Below are 25446 nucleotides of genomic sequence, written 5' to 3'. Positions count from 1 at the left end.
CAAACGAGCTTCTCTATATAATTTTTTTAAAGACCCAATTATATTATGTTAATTTCAAGTTTTTGGTACTAACTTAAGTAATAGAACCAGTCACCATTTAAACTTTATATTCTACATTTATATGATAATTTACGAACAATGTTATTTCATTAAATATATATGTATGTATTCCATATTCTGATAGAATATTAACTAAATATATAATATTTAAAAACAAGTTATTATCATCTCTGTCAGAAACATATTTTATCATGATTGTAGTATACTATGTATGTTTTTTTATAAAATATATGAAAGTGTGGTACGTGTTGTAAGTGGTGACCTTCATAGAGACTGGCGGTTTAAGAAATATTAATATTTCCTTATACCGTCAATACATCACCAACCAAGACCACTAATATATTCTGACAAATATGTCCTTCTGGGGATAATATGTTTCTCATCTTTCAACCCGAAACACAACACTAAAAATTATTACTGTTTGGAAATATAATAATCAATTAGTGTGTCTCTAAGGAGACAGCTGAACAGATTTGTTCAAAATGTATCAAAGCCAAATGACAAAATATTTTTTTATTAAAATAAACACAACAACATAGAGCCTAGAGCCATAAAGAATTATAAATGTAAACAGGCAATACAAATATCTAAACCACAGATATTTAAATTCACGAAATAAAATTGACATTTCAATTTAAAAACGTAAGAACAAAAATGAAATTAAATCATTGAAGCATAATAATATTTCAACATGAATCGGTGAACTATTTATAATTTGTTAATTAGTTAATACCAATCATTACTAATATTATAATATAAATACGAAAGTGAGTTTGTTTGTTTGTCGTTGTATAAAAAATATATTATATTATATTTTTATAGTAGTAGTGCCACACTGCATACCTTCGAGTTACAGCCGAATGGGCCGGCACGCCCGGGGAAGTACCACTCTCTTACTTAAAATCGGCGTAAAGTGGTAGCTATGCTACCGCGTTTCGTCCGGTATGTGGGAGTCCCGGAGGCCCGACCCCCCTCTCCCCCAAAACATAATGGTTGTGCAGAATTTGGTTTTATTACCCCAGGAGGGTACCATCAGCGACTGCGGTGGAGAATCCCTCTCTGGGCATCCATGCTCAGGACGTACACCACCTAAGCACGGATGCCCAGGCTGCCCTCCGAATTCTGGGGGGGGGGCAATTTTGCGCTCGCCACTGTTCGGGACAAGCGGAGCAGGCATCATAAGGCAACCTCTACCACCCTTACTGTAGACTTTCTCAACATATGGGGACTCAACTCCAACTTGAATGCCGTTCACTTTCACCTTGAGACGGCGAAGCCGGCCTTGCTCTTTCTTACCGAGACCCAAATATCCTCTCCTGCCGACACGACTTTTCTTTCTTACCTCGGGTACAAATTGGAACATTTCTTTGTACCACGAGCTGGGGTGTGCGTTTACGTCAGAGATGATATCTGTTCTCGACGTCTCGGCAGCCTTGAAGGGCAGGACCTATCGATTATCTGGCTGCGTGTAGACTGCGACGACCATCCGCGAATCTACGCGTGCCTTTATAGATCCCATAGCGGTAATACCGAAACCGACCGACTGGTTGAGCACGTCCAAATGGCTACAGATTCCGTGCTGCAGCAGATCCCATCCGCAGAGATAGTAATTCTTGGCGATTTTAATGCCCACCATGCCAAATGGCTTGGATCACGCACTACCGATCATGCGGGTAGATCTGTTCTCGACTTCGCTTTAGCATATGATTTGACACAACTGGTCACCTCGCCAACGCGAATACCGGACGTGGAGGATCATATACCTTCCCTGTTGGACCTTCTGCTGACTTCCCACCCGGATGGCTACCAGGTTATCGTCGATCCCCCTCTGGGCTCGTCGGACCACTGTTTCGTCCGGAGTACAGTGCCGGTTGCGCGGTACTCATGACCTCGTTTCGTGGACTGCCGCCGAGTGTGGTACTACAAGTCAGCAGATTGGGATGGAATGCGGTCCTTCTTTGCATCCTACCCATGGGGGCAGGTTTGTTTCTCGCCGGATGATCCGAGCGTTGGTGCTGACTCTGTCGCCGATGTGGTACTTCAGGGTATGGAACTGTTCATTCCGTATTCTGCGGTCCCCATCGGTAGCAAGTCCCAGCCCTGGTTTGGTTGTTTCTGCAAAATTTCTTCACGCCGAAAATGGAAACGCTACCAAGACTAGGCTAACGCATCGGCGTCTCGTAATGTAAATACCAGCGCATTCAGAAAGGAATATAACTCTGCCTCTAGGTCCTTCAAAAACGTGATTGCTAAGGCGAAGACGGAGTACATTGCCAGAATTGGCGAGAGACTGTTGGGTGTCCCTTCAGTAACACGTGCGTTCTGGTCTCTCGCTAAGGCTATCTTAGGGAATTTCTGTCAGCCCTCTTTTCCATCTTTGCACAGAGACCGTGAGTCAATGGCCCATAACGCGAAGGAGAAAGCTGATCTTTTAGGCTCTCTCTTCGCGGCGAACTCGACTCTGGATGACCGAGGAAAGTCACCACCAACAATCCCGCGGTGTGATACCACGATGCCGGAGGTTAAATTCCGGCAAAGTGCAGTTCGTAAAGCACTTCTTTCCTTGGATATTCATAAGTCGAGTGGACCCGATGGCATCCCTCCAATCGTGCTACGGACTTGTGCTCTCGAGTTGGCGCTGGTCTTAACGCGTCTTTTCCGGCAATCCTATGCATTCGGCGTCGTCCCGAACTCCTGGAAGACTGCTTTGGTGCATCCGATCCCTAAAAAGAGCAACCGCTCAGACCCGTCCAATTATAGGCCTATAGCCGTCACCTCCTTGGTCCTTCCTTCCTATGGCTTCCCGGAAAATTATGCAATTGGATTACCAGTTTTTTGGCAGATCGGAGCATCAAAGTCGTTGTCGACGGTGCATGCTCCGACTTAAAATCCGTCAATGCTGGTGTTCCACAAGGCTACGTTCTATCACCCACTCTGTTTCTTCTGCATATCAATGACTTGTTGCAAATCAGTAACATTCACTGCTATGCAGGCGATAGCACCGTAGACACCTCATACACCGGCCGTGCTAATATTTCTCGGGAAAACGTCGAAGAAAACCGGAACAAACTTGTGTCTGAAATCGAGTCTTCCTTAAACAAAGTCTCGAACTGGGGCCGGCTAAACCTAGTCCATTTCAACCCCAAAAAGACGCAAGTTTGCGCGTTAACTGCTAAAAAAAACCCTTTGGCGTATCTCTACGATTTAAGAACATTCCATTAGCCGCCACAGCTAGTATCGGAATACTTGGCGTCGATATTTCGCGCCTCGTTCAGTTCCGTGGTCATTTGGAAGACAAAGCCAAATTGGCATCAAAAAAGCTCGGTGTGCTCAGCAAGGCAAGACAATATTTCATGTCGGCTCATCGCCTAAGACTATACAAGGCGAACATTCGGCCTCACATGGAGTACTGCTCTCACCTCTGGGCGGGTGCTCCCCAGTACCAGCTCCTTCCATTCGACCGTATCCAACGTAGAGCGGCTCGAATTATCGATGATCAAGCCCTTTCCGATCTGCTTGATCCTTTGGCTTTGCGTAGAGATGTTGGATCGCTCTGCATCTTCTACAGAATTTATCACGGGGAATGTTCCGAGGATTTGTTCGGATTAATCCCGGCAGCTGAATTTCACCTTCGGACATCTCGTCAAAATTCCAAATATCACCCGCATCACCTAGATCTCCGAAAATCCACAACAGCGCGATTTTTTGTCATTTTCTGCCTCGCACAACCACTCAGTGGAACCAGCTTTCGCCGGCGGTTTTTCCGAACCGATACGACTTGGGAACCTTCAAGAAAAGAGCGTACTCCTTCCTGAAAGGCCGGCAACGCACCTGCAAGCCCTCCGGTGTTGCAGATGTCCATGGGCGGTGGTAGTCACCTTCCAGCTGTCGATTTGTTGTATTATTTGTGAATATGTATGACGAAGATGGTGACCCCGAACCAAACAATACTGCCGGCTCACCTATGTATATATATCTTTATAGTGAATAAAGATTTTTGGCTTTGACTTGACTTTTTTAATTTGTTTGTTACGCTTTTACGTTTGAACTAATGAGTCAATCATCATGAGATTTGACTCACACGTTATCTTATACAGGAGTATAGAAAAGACCAAAGACTACCTGACACACACCTTCTCTCTCACACACGGACAGATACTAGTTTGTAATAATAATCATTTCCAGGCTCTCAAAGAATACATAAACAAAATATCTATCCGTTAACAGGATATAAGTTAAGTATAAGATGTGTTAAAAGCATGAAAATTATTTCGCTAATTTAAGTGATACTTGATAAAATTTTAAATGTTGTCACCACGTTTAACGTGTTTTCGCGCCTCAAGCCTACGTAAGCACACAAGTAACCCGCCAGATTAATCGTTTGACGAGTCAAAATAAATCTTGTATTGATTATATGAAAACTTTTTATCCTATATATATACTAGTATTATTAAAATGGGAGTTTTATTTCTGTGTTAAAAAATGCTAATACCAGGATCCACCAGTCCTAATTGCGTCAGATAGCACGTTTATTAAGAAGATTTATATATATTGTAACATCTCGCTAGGTCATAGCGGCGAAGCACTGACGCTAAATAAGTGTTACACTTCACTGATACAAACATTATTTATTTTAATAATTAACTTGTGTTTTACCACGTACTTTAATTATATTTTAAGTAAAAAGACCAACAAAAGACTTCTTCACACTCAGGTTTTAAATTCGATGTAAGATATAGAGAACTATTAGCGACTATTTTTTTCGAAGCGTTCTTAGTTTTCACATATCCGTTTAAGCCTAAGTAAAATGAAACAAATAAATGATTTTAAAAAATCTTAAATATACGATAAACTTAGAGTCCATATGTATATATTTTTTTTATTTCATTATATTTTACCATACACAAAGATAATAATAATTATATTTTTACAGCATTTATATTATAAATATTATTATGAATGTGTCAATCGAAAATATAATCTTTTGAACGTTTATGAACAAACGAAAATACCCTAGTTTATCTTTTACAACTTGAAGAATAATATTTATTCTATTCTAATTCTATTACTTTAAATTTAACGTCGGAAACGATCAAACATACGACACATTCCTCATTTTTTAACAATTTAGATTTTTTTTAAAACGCTGACATTGACACTGAGATATTTTTAAGTTTAATAGAAACTATAGTTAAACAGACATATTTAAAAAATAATTAGATACCTACCATTAAATATTTATTAAAAATTACCAAATATTTATTTTCAATGTATAAAGTATCAAATATCCACAAAAATAAAAATTAAACAAATTAAGGTTCTCAGCCATTTTTGTCTACACCTACACTTAAAATTAAAATAAACATATTTTTTTATTACGTCTAAAAAACCTAAATAAAATTTTATAAGCACAATACATTAATATTGTAATTAAAATATATATCGTACCAGCTATTCTTGCAGTCAGTTCCGTGCCTATTCACTATTAAGGACTTGTTGGGAGTTGAATAAAAAAAAATATATATTTATATATAATTACAAGTGTGTATTTTATCGGTCGAATTTTTTTCGCTCATTATAATTAATACTAATTGTTGAAATGTCATAAATATGATTCGTCTTGGCTGTTTACTTGAATTAGCCTTGCAGGCTGCACTAATAGTTGCAAGTCTATCTAGTTTCTAGATTACTGAACTAGTTCAGTGGGTCAAGAGACGAGATATCTTCAGGAAAATCATAGAAAAATATATCGAATCAAAATATTTTTATTTAAAACTTGTTGCTTTAGAATGTTGTACTTTAGAATCAACAAGTTAAGTTATCGAACTTATCGAAAAGCCAATAGACCAAACCCCTTAGTTCACCTATTTTGGACCCACTGAGAACATACTTATAGAAGGTATTCAAGTTATAAATTATTCAATACTTTGCAGTCTAAGTTAATCTTTAAAAAAGCATATTTAATATGGAGGATAAAATGTTTATGTTACATTAGCCGATTTATTATAGATCTTATATTATATTAAATGCAGGAGAAATGCAGTTTTACAGCAGGAAAAACGAATTACAAAACTTTTCAAATGATTTTATGGTCAATGTTATGATGAAGACACAATACAATTAGCCAGTCCAACCGCAAAAATAACCTTAGAATGTTTTAATTTTATTTTTTCTACTCTTTATAATACATATTTTATATACTTATATCTATGTATAAATGTCTTATAGTCTTCTGGCTTTAAAATATTCAATTATTATACCAAAAAATTAATTGCTAGTATTTATGTATATAATTAGAATATCAAGTATAATACATGATATTTAAGTGCTTAAAAAAAAGTATAAATAGCGATTTTATTTATAATAAAATTAAATGATACAATAAATTAGAAACACTTCGTCACACTTCGTCGTTTTTTTTTTTAATTTTGTTTAGTAACTACAGTTTTCGAGATGCCGTTGTCAAAATAAAAATATTGTTCGAGTAATATGAAGCAATCTCTGTTTTAAATTAACTGTTCGTATCTAACTAATTACTTTTATTTAAATGTTTTATCTTATTAGTTCCGCTCATTGCTAAAACTGCATTTAAAAACTGTATCTGATTACTAAATTAAGAAACAGTTTTTATTACAATATTTTTTAATTATTTTTGAATTTAAGAATAAAATATTTATAAACGACTTATTTTATTTAAAAAAACGATAAACAGGTATAAACTTACATGTATCCAAAGTGCTTTCATAAATAATAAAAAAAAAACAACCGTTCGAATTTCAAATCGATTGCGCGTGCGATTACCGCGCGGTTCCGACACAAACAGCCCTACCACGCTTCCTTCTCTCACCAACGTGGTGACCGACACATGTGGTATTGTTGAAATGTTGACAATTTCAGATCTCATGTTAATTGGCAAGTATTATATAATTAAGGCACTTTTATAAGCTATAACAGCACCAAATATACAACATAAATTTTAATTATACTTTTTTTTTTAATAACAAATAATTTTTTCAATGAATATATGAATCGAAAAATATGTCTTAATATTTATTAATTAATATTTGTGACAATTAATTGTTCATTATAGAAATAGTTATAAGACAGAACAAGGCAAATTATATGGACAAGTTCGTATATTCGTGTTCACTTGAGTTTATCTGTGATAGCAAAACCATCAATTATTATAATCACTTCGTCTTTTTCTATTTTGTCACATAATTTATCCTTACTTAGAAAATTATAATATGACAAAAAGTAAAACCCAAAAGTGCACAGATTGAATAGAAAAAAAAATACAATAAATCTACTAATGCCCCCACGTCAAAGTAAAATTTAAAAAAAAAAATTCAAGTCGTCTGGTTTTATCTTAATTATAGCTTACTTTAGCGAGTTACAGTGTTTTTAGGCTTCACACTTGATTGACAGGAAAACTATTTGAACTATTTTAATGTATTTTTACTAAATAATAAATTATTTTAATTCTGTGACCTAAAGAGAGTGTAATAGTAATAAAAACACTTTCCAAAATGAGACGAAAAAATTTTTTCGAAAGTAATGCACTCTTTGATACTGCGCGTCATGAATCTTGCAAAATTCATATGTTAGAGAAGGAAAATTTTAATGATAATTTTTATATACTAAATAAATTACACATACGGACCTTATTTCAAATAAAATGAGCACATACCAAACTAAATTTAAGTCATTAATGCTTATAAAATGCTAATATATCATTTTATATAATCGTAACACATTTTTTTCCCCAATTTCTTCTATAATAGAGACTTAAAATAACCGGAAATATGGAATAAAATAAAATTCGGTATTTAAAAAGTATTTTCAACAATAATAGGTCATAACGAATTAAAAATTAAAATAAATCTAAGGCTAATAGATCTATGCACTTTTGAATTGAACAATATTTTAATTTTCGGTTCGAAACGCAGACACGTCTGAAAAGAAGCGGAAGAACATCCGGATAAACATCCGTTTTTCTTACAAAACAAACTCGACTAATATTAATTACATATTCTAATTAATTAATTACTTTAAATAGTAATACTATGAGTATTTTAAATTTAAATATTTGTAGAATCTAAAGTTACTAATAAAAGATTATGTAATCTGGCAACTAACAAATGTCAACAAAAACATTAAATAAAAACATATGTTTTGGATACGATAGTATTAAATTATATATATAATATCTGTCTTATTACAGGATTTAAATAATAACAATGGAGTATTGAATTTGAATTGACATTGGAATAATATTTTGCGCTTAACTAAAGCGTATACTCACCATAGCGAAAAAAAAATATCTCGATAAGATATTAAGATCATGTTTTTCTTTAGCGACTGTTTTTTTAAATCATTCAGCATTAGGAATAGTAATGTCCTCAAATATTAAAAACCGACTTACGGTGTGACTATTTTGATGCATGTATCCTTTAGGCGTTATAATAATTACGGCCAATGTCGCATAATATTACCTTCTGACATTTCACGTTCGTGTTCCACGTAGAGTTTCGAATTTGTTCTTACAGAATATCTCTACGGTACAAAATGTTTTTTGCAACTATCTGCATATATATTACACTGACCTAGATACACTAGCTTTTATTGAGAGTTATTTATAGTTGATCATTAGTATTTTTTTATATAAAGCGCAACAAGGACAACTATTTCGTCATAATTAAAATTCACAAGCTCATTCCACTTAATCCGAGACAGCGCTGACACCTGACGACAACCCGTCGTTTAAAATGCCTTTCGTAGTGGATTACAGGCCACTATACTGGTGGTTGAAGTACTTTCAGACTTCATTGATAGTTGCACATAACAAAAAGTATTTTAGCCAGTCAAATTGTTAGTTTTAGTCAAAGATCGAGAAATTATGGCTCTTTTCTACTTAGCCGAAACTACATGGCTTAGAACATCACACAAAAAAAAAACAAAAACAGTATAAGCAATTCGAAAAAGATCTACATAGAACTATTCTATAAGAACAAATTCGTAACTCACTGCAAAACAAGAAAACGAAATCTCGGAAAAAATGCGACATTGACTATCATTATAACATACACAAAAAGTCACTTATCAAATTAATTCGATTTTCAACACTATGAGAGCGATGCAATTTTATTTCTTACAGACTAGTACTCCTAGCTCTAGCTACTTGAGAATAATTATATCTATATTTCATATTTCCTCGAACTACTCAGCAAAACTACTTAAAGCCTGATGAACAGCTAATTAACACATGCAGCATGAAATGATTATAATAATTCAATTACTTTTAAAACTATAACATGTCTTAAAATTCTGCAATAAATAGAACAAACTAAAATTTTAAGGTTTTCTCCATTTAATTAATAGAATTATAAATTATAATTTACATTCTCAACACAAAAAATGAAAATAATAAACGAAAAATGAAAATGTAATTAGTGTTGATTCTTTTTACCACTGTAAATGCAAAGTTGCCACAGTTAAAAAAATGAAAGGTCATTTCTAAATTTAAATTAATTTATCTCGTTTTAGATGAAAATATAGCAATGATAATTTTTTAAATTACATTCGCAAAATATACAAGAAATATTTATGCTACTAATGAATGTATCCGTTAGTAACAATATTGCTGAGTGCATGACTAGCTACCGAAATCCAGCATCACCTTCGAGCATCGAACCTTACTATAATCCTATTCCAATCGAGAAAAGAGTAAAAAACAAACACCTTAAATGAACATATTATTTTACTATTACGCACTACAAATAATTCTTGATTAATCTTTTTTTATAATACAACACTATTCCACGTAATTTATTAGTTATTACTTATTATAATTTTACTTCCAAAGTTCCGATAACAACTTCGTCGGTATTTAAAAGGAGTATTTTAGACGAATCCGAATGGATACTTGGTAATATACCAATAATCAGCCAATACAATTCCCAAGCTGTTTATTTGTCTTTGCTCCGCCTGTGGTCGGAATAGGCTAACGACTTTATAAGAAGCGATAACTGTAATATAATATTTTCAGCGTAAGAAAACGTTTAGAAACTTCTCATGGTAAGTAACTTCTCCTGCTATTGGAACGAAAAATAATGTTTTTTATCTATAATAAGGACATACGTACGCACGTTTTTTTTTGTTATTATTTACGACAGAGACTATAATAATTATAAAATTTTATGTTACACGTAAGTCGGTTGTCAAGATTTCACGAGTGACCTATGAAGTGAAATCTTATAGAATCCCAGTACTGACATATGTAGATTCACCAGCCGGCAATAGACTTTGAGAAATAAGTTTAAAAAAATACACGATAGCTAAAATTTCAATATCTTCAAATGTATTATCATCATTTATTATTATCATTATGAATCTATTTATTTTTATAAAATCTGACCAGAAGAAGTAAATTTTAAATTGTTTAACGTTAGCGGGAATCTAATAAGGGAATCTGATGCAGGAGGTACATCCACGACTAGTCCGGACGGTCTTACGGATCCAATTACATCATCCGTTAGAAAGGTGCATTCCGTGTTTGATTGTGGAGATAGCAAAAACTCGTACATGCAGCCACCGTATTATTTATTATACTATTATTATACATAACTTTCCCTGCATAATGATAGTTATCGAAGGTCGCATTAAATATATGTAAATACGTCGTACTCGATAATAAGGAAACTTTTAAGACACGTAAAATTATATAATATTATTATTTGTTAGATTCAATTATTTTACGTATTTTATTTAAATGTTTAAGATCTTTATCTTTATATAAACAATCAAGGCTATTCTCGCACTCCGAAACGAGTTTATGCAGTGTCTACACGTACAAGTTAATTTTTTTTATCAATTTAAGATATACGTTTTGAAAATGATGTCTATTTTTGGTTGTACTTTGAAATTCCTGACATTCATTTTAACCTTGATGATAATTTCCCTCTTGAGTTGATTTCAGTATCAAATATGAGTTCACTTTTATTTTTAATTGTATGTGTTGTGTTGAACAGTTTCCTTTCGGTCGTTCCGAATGGGTCTCTAAAGTCAACATTTTATAGTAATTTAATAGTTGATATATGTTTAGTTACTTTTATAATGTCAGTGATTTTCTATAAGGAAAATGAACACTTTAATATTTACATTAAAATACGCGAGGAAATATTTTGGGTAGGTATTGGTTAGGTAGGTTTGATGAAAGTAGTTTGATGAAATCCAATGAAAAAATAAATGCATATGTTCCTGCGTTTTTTATAATGTTATTGAATACACAGTAGCTAAATCAAATGAATCTGAACGGAAGATTGTCCGTTCAAATCTGGACATGCACCACCGAGTCTTCATCTGCTCAGTTTGTGTTTATAATCGATCTCGCGCTCGACGGTTAAGAAAACATAATGAGGAAACCTACACGTGTCAAATTCCACTGAAATTCGGCCACATGTGTGACCATCAACCCACATTGAAGCAACATAATGGAATAAGCTCCAAAACATTCTTATGGGGAGAGGAGGCCTTTACCCGTCAGAGGGACGTTTACAAATTGTTACTTTACTTTTTCACTTTGCGAATATTTACGACATAATCAAAAGTTCATTCAACTTGTCTCAGTATTTATCTAAACGCGATTTCTAATAACAATTTTCTATCTAGATTTACCAAGTTACAATGACATTCGTCATGCTGTGGTATTTGAAACCTTTTTTTTTATTTGAGAAATCGTGACCGTAAAGAATAAAAATAAAGTTTCAACCATCGAGTTACAAGTTAATACAACTTAAACCGACAACGTATATTTCTTTGTATTTTTTTTTTTTGTATTATTGACATAGAGCATACCCTACTGAAAAAACTCGAAATCTTCCTCTGAAAAGAAACCTTTTGCCTGCAACGCACCTGCAAGTCCCCGGCTGTTGCAGATGTCCGGTGGTAGACGTTTTCCATCAGGTAAGCCTCCTACTCGTTGGCCAATTAAGTATACCATTTTTTTTTAATATTGTAAAAAAAAATAACTTGTATACACGATTTATATGATTTATTATCGTTTCGGATTGTAAGGATTTCCTTAATTGTTTTTATAATTATGAGAAATGAATAATAAATGATTTCTTCTGTAGAAGGTTTGTTGCTTTTTCTGCTCTACGGCAGGTTAAGGGTTACACGAGTGGATGAATTTCAGTTCAATACAATCATTACGTCAACATTATAAAAACTTTTTGAGTTGCGTTGCCATTTATTGAAAATTCCTTTTTATTGTCATATAGATAATAAGTTTCGAACGCAAAGTACATGCTTATCTTCAGGAACACGTGCGTTCTGGTCTCTCGCTAAAGCTGTCTTAGGGAATTTCTGTCAGCCTTCCTTTCCATCGCTGCACAAAGACGGTGAGTCATTGGCCCATACCGCGAAGGAGAAAGCTGATCTTTTAGGCTCTCTCTTCGCGGCGAACTCGACTCTGGATGACCGAGGAAAGTCACCACCAACAATCCCGCGGTGTGATACCACGATGCCGGAGGTTAAATTCCGGGAAAGTGCAGTTTGTAAAGCACTTCTTTCCTTGGATATTCATAAGTCGAGTGGACCCGATGGCATCCCTCCAATCGTGCTACGGACTTGTGCTCTCGAGTTGGCGCTGGTCTTAACGCGTCTTTTCCGGCAATCCTATGCATTCGGCGTCGTCCCGAACTCCTGGAAGACTGCTTTGGTGCATCCGATCCCTAAAAAGGGCAACCGCTCAGACCCGTCCAATTATAGGCCTATAGCCGTCACCTCCTTGGTCCTTCCTTCCTATGGGCTTCCCGGAAAATTATGCAATTGGATTACCAGTTTTTTGGCAGATCGGAGCATCAAAGTCGTTGTCGACGGTGCATGCTCCGACTTAAAATCCGTCATTGCTGGTATTCCACAAGGCTGCGTTCTATCACCCACTCTGTTTCTTCTGCATATCAATGACTTGTTGCAAATCAGTAACATTCACTGCTATGCAGGCGTTAGCACCGTAGACACCTCATACACCGGCCGTGCTAATATTTCTCGGGAAAACGTCGAAGAAAACCGGAACAAACTTGTGTCTGAAATCGAGTCTTCCTTAAACAAAGTCTCGAACTGGGGCCGGCTAAACCTAGTCCATTTCAACCCCAAAAAGACGCAAGTTTGCGCGTTAACTGCTAAAAAAACACCATTTGTCGTATCTCTACGATTTAAGAACATTCCATTAGCCGCCACAGCTAGTATCGGAATACTTGGCGTCGATATTTCGCGCCTCGTTCAGTTCCGTGGTCATTTGGAAGGCAAAGCCAAATTGGCATCAAAAAAGCTCGGTGTGCTCAGCAAGGCAAGACAGTATTTCACGTCGGCCCATCATATCCAACGTAGAGCGGCTCGAATTATCGACCATCAAGCCCTTTCCGATCTGCTTGATCCTTTGGCTTTGCGTAGAGATGTTGGATCGCTCTGCATCTTCTACAGAATTTATCACGGGGAATGTTCCGAGGAATTGTTCGGATTAATCCCGGCTGCTGAATTTCACCTTCGGACATCTTGTCAAAATTCTAAATTTCACCCGTATCACCTAGATGTCCGAAAATCCACAACAGCGCGATTTTTAAGACATTTTCTGCCTCGCACAACCACTCTGTGGAACCAGCTTTCGCCGGCGGTTTTTCCGAACCGATACGAACTGGGAACTTTAAAAAAAGAGCGTACTCCTTCCTAAAAGGCCGGCAACGCACCTGCAACCCTCCTGGTGTTGCAGATGTCCATGGGCGGTGGTAATCACTTTCCATCAGGTGAGCCTCCTGCTCGTTTGCCCCCTATAACATAAAAAAAAAGTACTCAATACTAAAACGGTAAGCATACGGGTCCATATTTAAGTTAATTAAAAGCTCCTACTCAATTTTCCTTAAAACGAAGTAAAGGAAAAGTAAGGGTGAATGTTGATTGATAATTGATGTACGAGGACTAATGAGTCCTATTTTTTTTTAATATTTCAAGCAATAATTTCACTTGCTCGAATCACTTTTATTCGATGTCAGATAAAATTTTGTCGATCACTCACCTCAATACAAATATGCACAACACGTAAAAATAAAACCATTAGCGTCGCAGGCGCTTGAAATGCTTTGCTATTTACAATACCGTACACTTTTCTGTCTCATTCCAAATTATATCTTTGTGTCGCTAACAATTTCTTGATGGAAGGGCTTTGTGCAAGCCCATTTGAATAGGTACCACCTACTCATCACATATTCTACCACCAAACAGCAAATTTTATGGTTGTGTTCTAGTTACAAGGGTAAGTGAGTCGGTGTAACTATAGGCACAAGGGTCATAACATCTGAGTTCCCAAGATTTGTGCCGCATTCGCGATGTAAGTAAAGCTTAATATTATGGAGCGCCAATATCTATGGGGGCGATGACCAGATACCAACCAATTGCCTATTTGCCTGTCTGTCTAGGTAGGAAGGTTTTCAATAAAAATAATTGTAACAGAGTAACAATTCAACATTCTAAAGTAAGATATAAGAATCCCAGTCTCATGACTTATATCCTCGCATGATTTTTGTCTAATTTTAATCTTATATATTAAGAGCGAAAGCCGATTTTTGTCCCAGTGATTGTAGGACGATGGCTGCATATAAAGAAAAAGGTTATAGTCTCATTTTGAAGAGCTCCAGCTGTATATGTGCAGAATATTAAAGAGGATTCTTCATTTCCATTTACTAAATTGTTACGACTTAACAAAGAATTAATTTTAGAGCAGGTACTACGGCTGTATAAGAAAAATAATGAAACAAAATTCCAATTATAACTTAACAAAGTATAAATACTTATATAGTATATTTATACTTTGATATTAATTTTTTTTTATAATTGATATTAAAAAAAATCATTTAAAAGAGGTTTCATCGTTTTGGCGCCAAATTAATGTAGATGAGTGACTTGCAGTTTACAATGACATGAAATCAAAACAAATCCTGTCATAGGTCTCGAAATTCCTAAAAAATATTTTGAATAAAAGCGAAAATTGGCGAGAGACCCACTAGTATACTTTATTGTACACCGCAAGCATAATATACAAAAATTTGTATTGTACAACGGGCAGACTTATGGCTAATTGGTAGGGGTGGGTCAAAATTCGTTTTACATTCGGTTTAAATTTAATTTCGGCAGGAAAACGAATTTTCGATGCAAGACAAAATAAAATAAAACACACACTTGCACTATTTTTGCGGAAATTAATGGATATCATACTATCCATCATAAATATAAAATAAAACTAAGATTTTATATACCCATGGTCATTTAATTTAGTGGGAACATGTTAAATGAACTGAATCCTTCGATTGGTAGTAAATATATGAAAAATTGTTTTATTTTCATGTAATTAAATTCTGACGATAAAACTATGCAATACATACCAAAGATTCATCTTTGTATCCTATATATATAAAATATATATATCGATAAATCTTATAAAGAGGACAAAATAAAATAATTTTTTTTTTTTTTTTATTTAATATATATTTTTTAATAATTATTTCAATGAACATAAAGTCCAATGAGATAAGTCACTTTTATCTTTAAAAGATAAATTTACCATTTTTGCGCATTTTAAAGATCTACTAAACTCTTAAAAATTGGTATAATATGTATATGCTAATAGTTGAGCCAAAAAAAAATAAAAAAATAAGCTTAACTCTTAATATTCCATTATAAATTAGGAACAACTATAACGTTACTATCCATTAAGAGGGTTAAACACACTTCCAACTCTCAGAGCATTTTAAAATAATTTTTTTTATGAAATATTATTAATTTTGTATTTGTATATATAATTAAATTTCTTGTAATCTTCAAAGACGTAAATTGGAAAATGTATTATTGCCCACGTCATAAACTGTATTAGACCAGCTATACAGTAACAGAACATTAAAAAAGAGAAGTAACTGATTACTTTAAAGTCCATTATTCTTACAAAAATAAACTAATTCGGACGAATAAAAACTCTAGATGATCTTAAGCCCAAAAAATGTATCAAAGTGGATTGAGACTTTAGAGGGTTTACCCTCTAATTGTTAACAAACATTCATTAAATCAATAAATTTCTCTCCTGGATTCTGTTGGTTTATGTTAAGGTGAGGTCAGTACGTTCATATAAGCAAACAGAAAACGATCTAACTTTTTTTACATTTATTCGCTTTCCTGGTAAATATTTTATCAGTATTGGAAAGATATATTTATTTAAACAAATTATGTTTGTATTTTCTTTCGTTGTAAAATGTGGTCAAGTGACGTCATACTTGTTATTCACCAAGAGCTCTGAGTTTGTTTAGGTTAAAAATCATTTTTTCATTTGAATCAAATTATTTATCTGTGCACTCGTGTCATTGATGACATCTGTTATGTCACTTGTCACAGGATTAGATACGACTTTTGCAGCACCATCTTTTTCTAAATTTTGTTTATTCGAAATCTGAAGTTGTGATGAAATATAATGTTCTGATAAATGTTGTCGCAATTCAATATGGAGTCTGAAGCTCTCACTGCATTCTGTACATCTGCAAATAAATAACGTTCATCAATCTTAGGAAAGTGTGTGAAAAAAAAAAACGTTTTTCATATTCGGCAAAAATACTTATTATTTTGAACTCGCTACATTTGCCGATTTTTACACAAGTTTTGTATGCTCTTAAAATCAAGGGTTTACCGTAATACAATATAACAATAATAGTTACGCGTTAGGTACGGAACAGTTTGAAATTACATAAAATTTATATATAAACAATAAATAAATAAATCAAGTTAACTAAACCAGATATAACCCAATATTTCAGTTAGATAACCAAAAAATCATTATTAAATTAACTTGATTATAACTTAACCACACACAAACACACATACATTCAGTAAACAAAAAAAAAACAGCTGCCGATAAAATCTAATCGAAATTAATTGAATGGAGAAAGTACTTAATAATAAATAGTCAAAGAACTATGACTATGTACCTACCTTCTATTATGACTAAGTACCAACTTTCTTTAATTCGTCATACACAACAACTAAACAAACAACGTCAATCTTTCGACGGAATCCTTTTCGTATACGTCTGAAGTTATGTAAACAAGCAAATCGATCTCAAGCCGTTTGAAATCAGACAATTCACAACAGTGATAGAATGACATGTGGTAACGACCTTAACTGTGAGGTGAGCGGTGATGTCACCAAATCACTTTATGGCATAACAGTGAGATCGTTACCGAACATCGGTCTAACTCAAAAGGGACTAGGAAATAACGTGACATAACGTAATGATCACTGTACATAAAGAGGATAGAAGTTATGAGAACCGTCTCATGTGGGGGACAAATTAAAAAAAGAGCCCAGCTGTAAATACCCTCTAAAAAGTACAGTAGTTCAGAATAAATATTGTACGTCTACAACAATCTTCGGCAACAATCGTATTGTAGATTACAAAATATATCGGCAAAAGTAATTTGGTCTTAAACACACATGGAATTTTTACCTTAACACTAATACCTAAACACTATACAGTCTATTCTAATGGAAGTAGAAAAAAAGATAAACAAACCTTAGGATTACTTATTTCATGCCATTTGCTAATAACTCAACTATATTGTACACTACTAAGAGTTTATGATTAATATATCTTTATTTATATAATACAACACTATTACACTTAACTACTTATTTCCACTTTAATTTTACTTCCTAAATTCCAATAACAGTTTCGTCGACGTTCAAAACGCCATTTTTTAACAAAACCATAGTGCATATTATAGATTAATGAAGCTCTCGACCAATGACTCGCGTCAGTTTGCTGTAAAATTTTGTTTATTTAGATTTTTTCCTCTTATGGTTGGAATATTTACTGACGGACTCATAAACTGCATCAATGTTCAAGACCCCTTTGAAATAAACATTTTAACCAAGTATCCAAACTTTTAATACAAACTTGATTTTTCAAAGTAGGATTTTTAATTAAGTTTTTTTAAATCGAATTTCAATAATATTGTTATGACAATTGGCTATTTGACCATGCGAAAAATAAAGTGTCAATTATTGTAATCAGAATATATTATGAGTTTAAAAATGGTTATTTATTAATAAATGTTGAAAATAATAATTAATTCATTCAAAAATCCATAAATAAAAATGCATATTTTTTTACATGTTTGTCACATGACACAAAACGCTCCTGATTGGTCGGGCTTATGATGACGTCACTTGCTTGTTAACCTCGTTTGTCTACTGTATGTGGATTATATGTGCCACAGATTACAATTCAGGCAAATGACGTCACCGACCCCATTGCAGCGCCATATTGTCAAAGTAGCGTTTTCGCACGCTATTTAAATATGGAATTTTTAATTTGATATTTTTTAGCAAATATGTACTAGAATTACAAAAAAACAACTTTTACTGGGTTCCTTAACCTCTACTAAATAATATAAAATGGATTTTAAAAATCAGTCAAATAGCCTATTTGATCAGAACAACTATATATTGCATACTGTCTCGATGCGGTCGATCGTGTTCGTAAATATGATGTTTACCGACATTTGTTCTAAAGTACCGAACTGTAACTTTGCAACAATTTTACTTAAACTTGCGCCACAAATATCGAATCAATAAATATACTTTTTTTATTGTTAAGCATCATTTAGGACGATGTACTTGATATTTAATTATCACTAGCGCGTGATGAAGCATTTATTACAAATTTTTCTGTACGAGAAATGGATGTTACATATTCAGATGGAAATGCATTGTGAGACTACAAGTATCTGTACATGGCACAGAGTATATTGAACTTCATTCACTTTATGACGTCAGTTTCACAAAAATTGTAATGATAAAACTGCCTCTATCACTCAGTCACAATTATCAGAGTAATAATTACCATATATAATAACTAATTAACTATCTACTTAGTAGTTTCAGTAATTATTATTTTATTAGATTCTATCATTTGACAAACTTTCCTTCACAACAGATAATGAAATTTATTAATAATACTAGCGACCCACCCTGACTTCGCAAGGGCAATTTTTATATATTATTATTATATATTTTTTATAAATTTAGTAATATATCAATAAATAAAGATATTTATTGTTTTATTTTATTCTTACAGTCATTTATCTGCCCGCCCATTTTATTATAGCGAACGATTACTTGTTAGAAAAAAATAATTGATAGCTCAATATGCATGATAGAATTGTATAATTAGTCAATCAATTTTATCTCTTTGTAATATTTGTATAGTTTAGTAAGAAAGTAACTTAAATTTTAACAGGTCATCTCATCTCTTATATTGTGATTTAATAAACTTACTTATAAATTTTCTCCCCTAAATGGGCTCGGCGATGTTTCACAAGATCGTTGCTTTGTGTAAAGGCTCTTTCACACATATCGCATTTATACGGTTTTTCCCCGGTATGGATACGATTATGTCTCTTTAAATGATCCTTACTTGAAAATCTGTAGATAAAAAAAATATTATTAAATTGATGAATTTTTAATTAGTTTGAGTAGGAAAATATAATTCAAATCGTAATTCAAGACTTTATTAAATAACTAGCAAGCCCCCCCCGGCTTCGCACGGGTGTGCAATGCTGATATTAAATGTACTACAGTATATCTTTATATACAACATACACAGTTTTTCAGTGATTAGACAATACAATCTGGAATGTCCCTGCGTTTTATATTTGTAATCTTCGAAAATATTTATTTAAATACCATACTGTAAAAGGGCATATTGATCTATATTAAATGCACAATGTATTTAAGGCACCTAATTGGATAAGGATCAATGATGTATTGCTTAAAATTGCTTCGAAAGTATGCCATTATGTCTCATAAAAAGTATAGGGTAAAAAATGGTTATTGTGGGTTTTTCCTAAGAGATCTAAACCTTTAAAATTGTCAATGTTTCTGTACTATATTGTGCATGTATACACATATACATATAAACCTTCTTTGTGAATCAATCTAACTATTAAAAAAAAACTGCATCAAAATCCGTTGTGTAATTTTAAAGATCAAAACATATACATATATACGGACAGAGTTACAATGGTGAGCCACTTTGTTTTATACTATGTAATGATATAAATAAATATTAATCACAATTAATATAAATATATTATATATATTATTAAATTAGTATATTTTACTTACTTCATTGAACATGTTTCACACTGGTGAGGTTTGATTCCTAAGTGTCGTAACTTATGTTTTCCAAGGGAGCTACGCTTTGTAAATGTGGCACCACACTGATCACAAGTATAAGACCTTTCTCCTGTGTGTGTGACGGAGTGCGACTTTAACTCACCTGAAAATAGTATTAAATAGTGTTTAATCTGTTGTATTCAATTGTTAAACTAAATTAATTTAACAAAATTTCATATAACATTGAATTTCAAAAGCAACTTCATACATGTATTTGTAATGCTATTCTGAAAGAACTGACTGTATGTCTGAAATCTGACATACAGTGACATGCTGTTTCTGTGCTTGTAACTTTTAAACTTTATAATTTTTCATTATTATAATCATACATGTCTTTTTCTGGCCTATAATACATTATTTTATTGTGCCGTTAGTTTTGTGTGTCCGTACAGAATGTACAGATTTATATTTAATTTCATTGTTGACAAAAAAATAAAAATTTAATGAATATGCAGAATTTTGTCACTAAGATAGTGAAATATAATAAAAAAATTACCAAATTTTAATTTTTATGAAACAATAGATTAAATAATGCATATAGGACATTTACATAGACACTCAATAGATAGTACTAGATATTTAAATAATAATTTCCTAAATTACACTAACCTTTACTTACAAATTTCCTCGGACATAATGTGCATTCAAACTGCTTTAATCCCAGGTGTCTCCTTACATGCTGGTCTAAATTTGCACTGGAATCAAACTCCTTGCCACAAGTAGGACACAGAAATTTATCTTTCTTATGAACTTTAATATGAGATGTCAATGTTGACAAATGGGCAAATGACTTTGGACACATTGGACAAGTGTGAGGCTTGATACCATTGTGCTTGTTCATGTGACCCTTTAAAATTTCTTCACTATGAAAGGATCTTGGACAAAGAGAACATTTGTGAAAATTACTTCTACTGTGCATAACCTCATGACGTTTTAAATGACTAATTTTTTTAAATATCTTGCCACACTCTGTACATGATATCACTCTACCTTTCTCTGTATGTTTTCTCATGTGAGCTGAAAGGGAGTTGGTAGATTTAAACTTTGAAGGGCAAATCCGGCATGGAAAACCATTATCTGAATGTGGATTGTCGTTTGCAATTGAATTATCATTCAATGGACGAACTGTTTCTATGTCCTCATGACTTTTTGAGTTAATGCCTCCATCACAATCATAATTATCATGTACAGTATGTTTCTTGACGTGATGTTGAAGTCTAGATAACTTTCTAAATGTTTTATTACAATTTGCACATTTATACTTCTCTTTTTTTACCTTTTCGTAAAATTTGGTAAGATTCTGTGTTGCATTTGTGTCTTTGTGTAAATCTAAATTTTTATTTTCATCTAGTATTTGGTTATCTTCATTATTCATTTCAATCTTTGGTTCGAACATGTAGTAATCAACATCCAAGTCATGTTCTCCTTTTATTTCAAACGCTTTACATTTATTCACATCAACATTATCATAGCAATTAATATTATTATTACTTGGAATATTTTTTCTTAATTTTGTATCTACTTTCTCTGCAATTTCACGAAAATGATAAAAACTCATAAGGCAATTGTAACAACAGCCACACATCTTTTTTGGTAGACAATCTTCTTTTTGTATCTGAAAATTTATATGTATAATTTAAATATTTAACTCTAATGACATACTATTTTTAAGGATAATATTAATAGTTACTTGTACATTTTATTAGATTTTTGAATGTAGACTTTGTTTCTCCAAAATCGTGCGGCTGAATTCTAAGCCCAACCCGAAATTAACAAACAAACAAACAAACAAGAAATTAAGGATTGTTTTCCTTTAAATATAATATATTTAGATATTTATGCAAATATTATATCAAGCGAGCTACTTACATTTAACCTGGTACATGATATCAAAATATCCGCCAAGTTGGTAGAATTTAAAGTTTCCATAAATATATCAAACGTTGTTTCTTCGTTCAAACAAGTACGGCAACAGTTTTCATATGATTTTAAGCTTTTATCAGCTGCCATTGCGATAGTAATTTGTTTAAGAATATATATTTTTCTGACATCAATAAAAAATATTAAATAGTTATAAAATTCTGGGAATTAAGTCTATATAAATATAAGCAATTATCATGTTTTGGCGGCAATATAACGACTCCGAACTCTGAATTCTTTAACGTAAATTAAGCAAACAAGATTCGGAGCTATATATTCTGTTTTAAATTTAACTTGTGTTGTGCTTTATATATAATAAATATGAAATGAGAATGAGACTTGTGAGTCAAATTGACGGTGACAGCCGACGGAGTCAGCGGGGCGCAGGCGGTGTGGTACCTGTGACGCTTTAAAATAGTATTGCCAGCGTCGTATTTATCCCTTAATTCGTATTGTAAGAATTCAAATGTTATGGAGTATGCTATTATAGACTAAACTAGATGTAATGAGCTTTTATTTACATTTTGAATGATATCCAGATAAACATTATTGTATTAAAAATTGGGGAGACTTATTTAACCTCTAAACCATAAAAAACACCTCAACCCACACAACGGGAAATATCAAATTGGAATCAAATAATACTTTATGCTAGTGGCCCTACATTTAATCAGACAGCTTTAATGTATAAGTACTAATATAATCTCACGAGATCCCCTATTATGCAAAAATTCATTCTGAGCTAGCTGTGAACTTACTTTGGGGAAAAACATATTACAAAGGATTAGTAGATAAACAAAAACTACTTTTGTTCTAGTTATACCATATAAGTGCCAATAACTGGGGTACTTGTAGGTATAGCCTATTTCCATCGAAGAAGGATTTCATATAAACAAACATTAAGATTTATGTATTCTATGCGATTTGCTAATAGCACAGCTTTATTGTGTGTTCAGTTTAACAGTTCTTGTGTTTTAGTTTTTTCTTAAAGTATTGCGTCTTTATTTAAAATACAACCCTATTCCACTTAACTACTATAGTATAAGCAGTACTATATGGTGAAGGCGCGTGCGACTGGGGTTCACACGCGCGGTGGGTACCTAATTTCGCTAAATATGTTAAGCACTACTGCGTCGTCGGATCCCAGGCGGCAGGCCCAAGTCAAACTAGAGTTTTAGCGGACCTCTTTAGGATTGTGGCGTTTCGGTTTGAATGGTGAGTGAGCCAGTGTAACTACAGGCACAAGGGACATAACATCTTAGTTTCGAAAGTTGGCAGCCAACGTTGGCAATACAAAGAATGGTTACCTAGTATTGGTGCTTTAAGACATCACCAATGTCAAATATTAGTGGTGACTACGTACCATCCATTACCAGATCTATTCCAACCACAAGAGGACAAAATAAACAACATTTCACATCGAATTGACGCGACATCATTGGTCAAGAGTATCAATAATCTCTTATATTCGTTATTAATTCGCGAAAAAAATGAGATTTGAACTTCGACGAAGCCTTTGAAATAAAATTAAAGTGGATAAGTGGAGTAGTTAAGTGGACTAGTGTTGTATTATAAATGCAAATATATCGAGCAAAAATTGGTAATAGTGCAAAATATAAGAGCCTTTAACAAATGGCATAGAATACGTAAATCTAAGAGTTTTTTGTCTTCATTCCTTCTTCGATAATTGACTAATAAGATTATACATTTTTATGTATAAAAAAATCTATCCTATTTTATTGAGATCCAATCAAAAGAAATTACGTTAGCGTTTAGTTTTTGCCATTCGTGAAGCTTCTTTCTATAAAAATTGAATTCTTGGTTTTTTCAAAATTTTTTCAAATAGACAAATACAAATTTACAGAAATATTTACTTATTTACGGAAGACATTGATTTATTATATAATTGTAAAGCCTCTGCTATCCATTTTGCAATCTGCATAAGAGTGATGCAAAAAGCTTATGTAAGCCATTGCAGATATAATAAATTTATTAAATCATCTGTGACATACAAATATAACTGCAGTTTGAAATAGAAAAGCAAATGAAAAATAAATTTGGATTTTATTGAGCGTTTTCAAAATTAACCAACACTTAAATTTATTAATTTCAGAAACATCTCAATATCAGGTTAACATATTTTTAACTTTTTCATTTAGTTTATTTTATACAGTCTATCTGTGCCGTCAATTTCCTCGTAACGTTACTCGTTAATTCGTGATATCGTTATTCGTAATAGATACATTACATGAGTATTTTTAAATAAATGTGTTGAAGTTGTTTTTTCTGCAGTCTGTAATCGGTATGCGGTTAGAAAAAGTGACATAGAAGTGGCGGGATAACATTTTTTTCTCTACATTATAAGTAAGTATAATTTATACTATTATTATTGCATAAACGGTATGTGTAATATAATGTTTCTACACAAAAAATAAATGAGTACTTTTAAATTATGGCGCTATCAATAATTTATAAGCAAATAACCTGTGTTTGACATATTTGCGTATTATTTAAAGTCTTACAACGCAATTTTTGAATTAATATTGTTTTATCGTATTTTACTTAATTACGTTACATAATGAGTATATTTATAAAAATAAAAAATACACATATATAATAAAAAAATGCTTTTATTTAAGTCATGGTTATTTTTTTATCTTATTACAAACCAAAAATGTCGAAAGTAATAACTAAGTACCCACTCAAATTTAATATTTTTTGACATAATAAAGGACTATTAATCTAATCGTGTTCTGTTAACTGTTATGTTATAAAAAAAAACTACCAATTTAAAAATTATTAATTCCTGTTAAATAATGACAATGCATAAAATTATTTAACATTTCGAACATTTACATATTTTTGTATAAAAAATGTTTTTGGACTTTTATGGTTTTTTATTAAATGTAATTGATATATATTTTTTGTTATATTTTATTTTTAACAAAAAATTAAGTACTTTTTATAAATTACAATAAACATAAACAAAGATCATATTTAATTTAATACTTGATGTTAAACTTGATACTAATGACCTAAGGTGGTCCAGTGAAGGATAAAACTTGCATATTTCGGTTGATATATTTCTACATGTATCTACCAACCAGCCGCAGCAGTTAAGCAACATGGTGGAGTATTAAACATTGTACTTACAAAGAGGCTATTATCCAACAGTTATGGACCATAAGTAGT

The 25446-nt window shown here is 32.8% G+C and overlaps 2 protein-coding genes across 2 annotated transcripts in view; both read right to left on the bottom strand.

The window, feature by feature from the left end:
• The window catches only part of LOC113399626 (UDP-glucosyltransferase 2), a 61536-nt gene extending 54624 nt beyond the window's left edge, over positions 1 to 6912 (bottom strand). Inside the window, exon 1 of the mRNA XM_026638803.2 lies at positions 6785 to 6912. The gene's annotated coding sequence lies outside the window, so the exon portion shown is untranslated. The remainder of the gene's footprint in view (positions 1 to 6784) is intronic.
• A 9244-nt stretch (positions 6913 to 16156) lies between these two features.
• Positions 16157 to 22628, bottom strand: LOC113399673 (gastrula zinc finger protein XlCGF57.1-like). The gene is made up of 5 exons (XM_026638856.2): positions 22204 to 22628; positions 20944 to 21949; positions 20284 to 20437; positions 19435 to 19581; positions 16157 to 16637 (listed from the first exon to the last, which is right to left on the bottom strand). The coding sequence occupies exons 1-5, from the start codon at positions 22342 to 22344 to the stop codon at positions 16421 to 16423; spliced, it is 1665 nt and encodes a 554-aa protein (XP_026494641.2). The 5' UTR covers positions 22345 to 22628; the 3' UTR covers positions 16157 to 16420.
• Positions 22629 to 25446: the final 2818 nt, after the last annotated feature.

This window comes from Vanessa tameamea, chromosome 15, assembly GCF_037043105.1.
Source record: "Vanessa tameamea isolate UH-Manoa-2023 chromosome 15, ilVanTame1 primary haplotype, whole genome shotgun sequence".
Lineage (NCBI taxonomy): Eukaryota > Metazoa > Arthropoda > Insecta > Lepidoptera > Nymphalidae > Vanessa > Vanessa tameamea.
Note: the sequence above shows the minus strand (reverse complement) of the source record. Positions and strands in the feature narration are given on the sequence as shown.

Excerpts from the sequence above, each read along its gene's own strand:
- LOC113399673 (XM_026638856.2), bottom strand. The coding sequence starts at position 22,344 with ATGGCAGCTGATAAAAGCTTAAAATCATATGAAAACTGTTGCCGTACT. Across the intron at positions 20,438-20,943 it reads GAGGAAATTTGTAAGTAAAG|GTGAGTTAAAGTCGCACTCC; the intron begins GTTAGTGTAATT and ends TACTATTTTCAG. Across the intron at positions 19,582-20,283 it reads TGTGAAACATGTTCAATGAA|ATTTTCAAGTAAGGATCATT; the intron begins GTAAGTAAAATA and ends TTTTATCTACAG.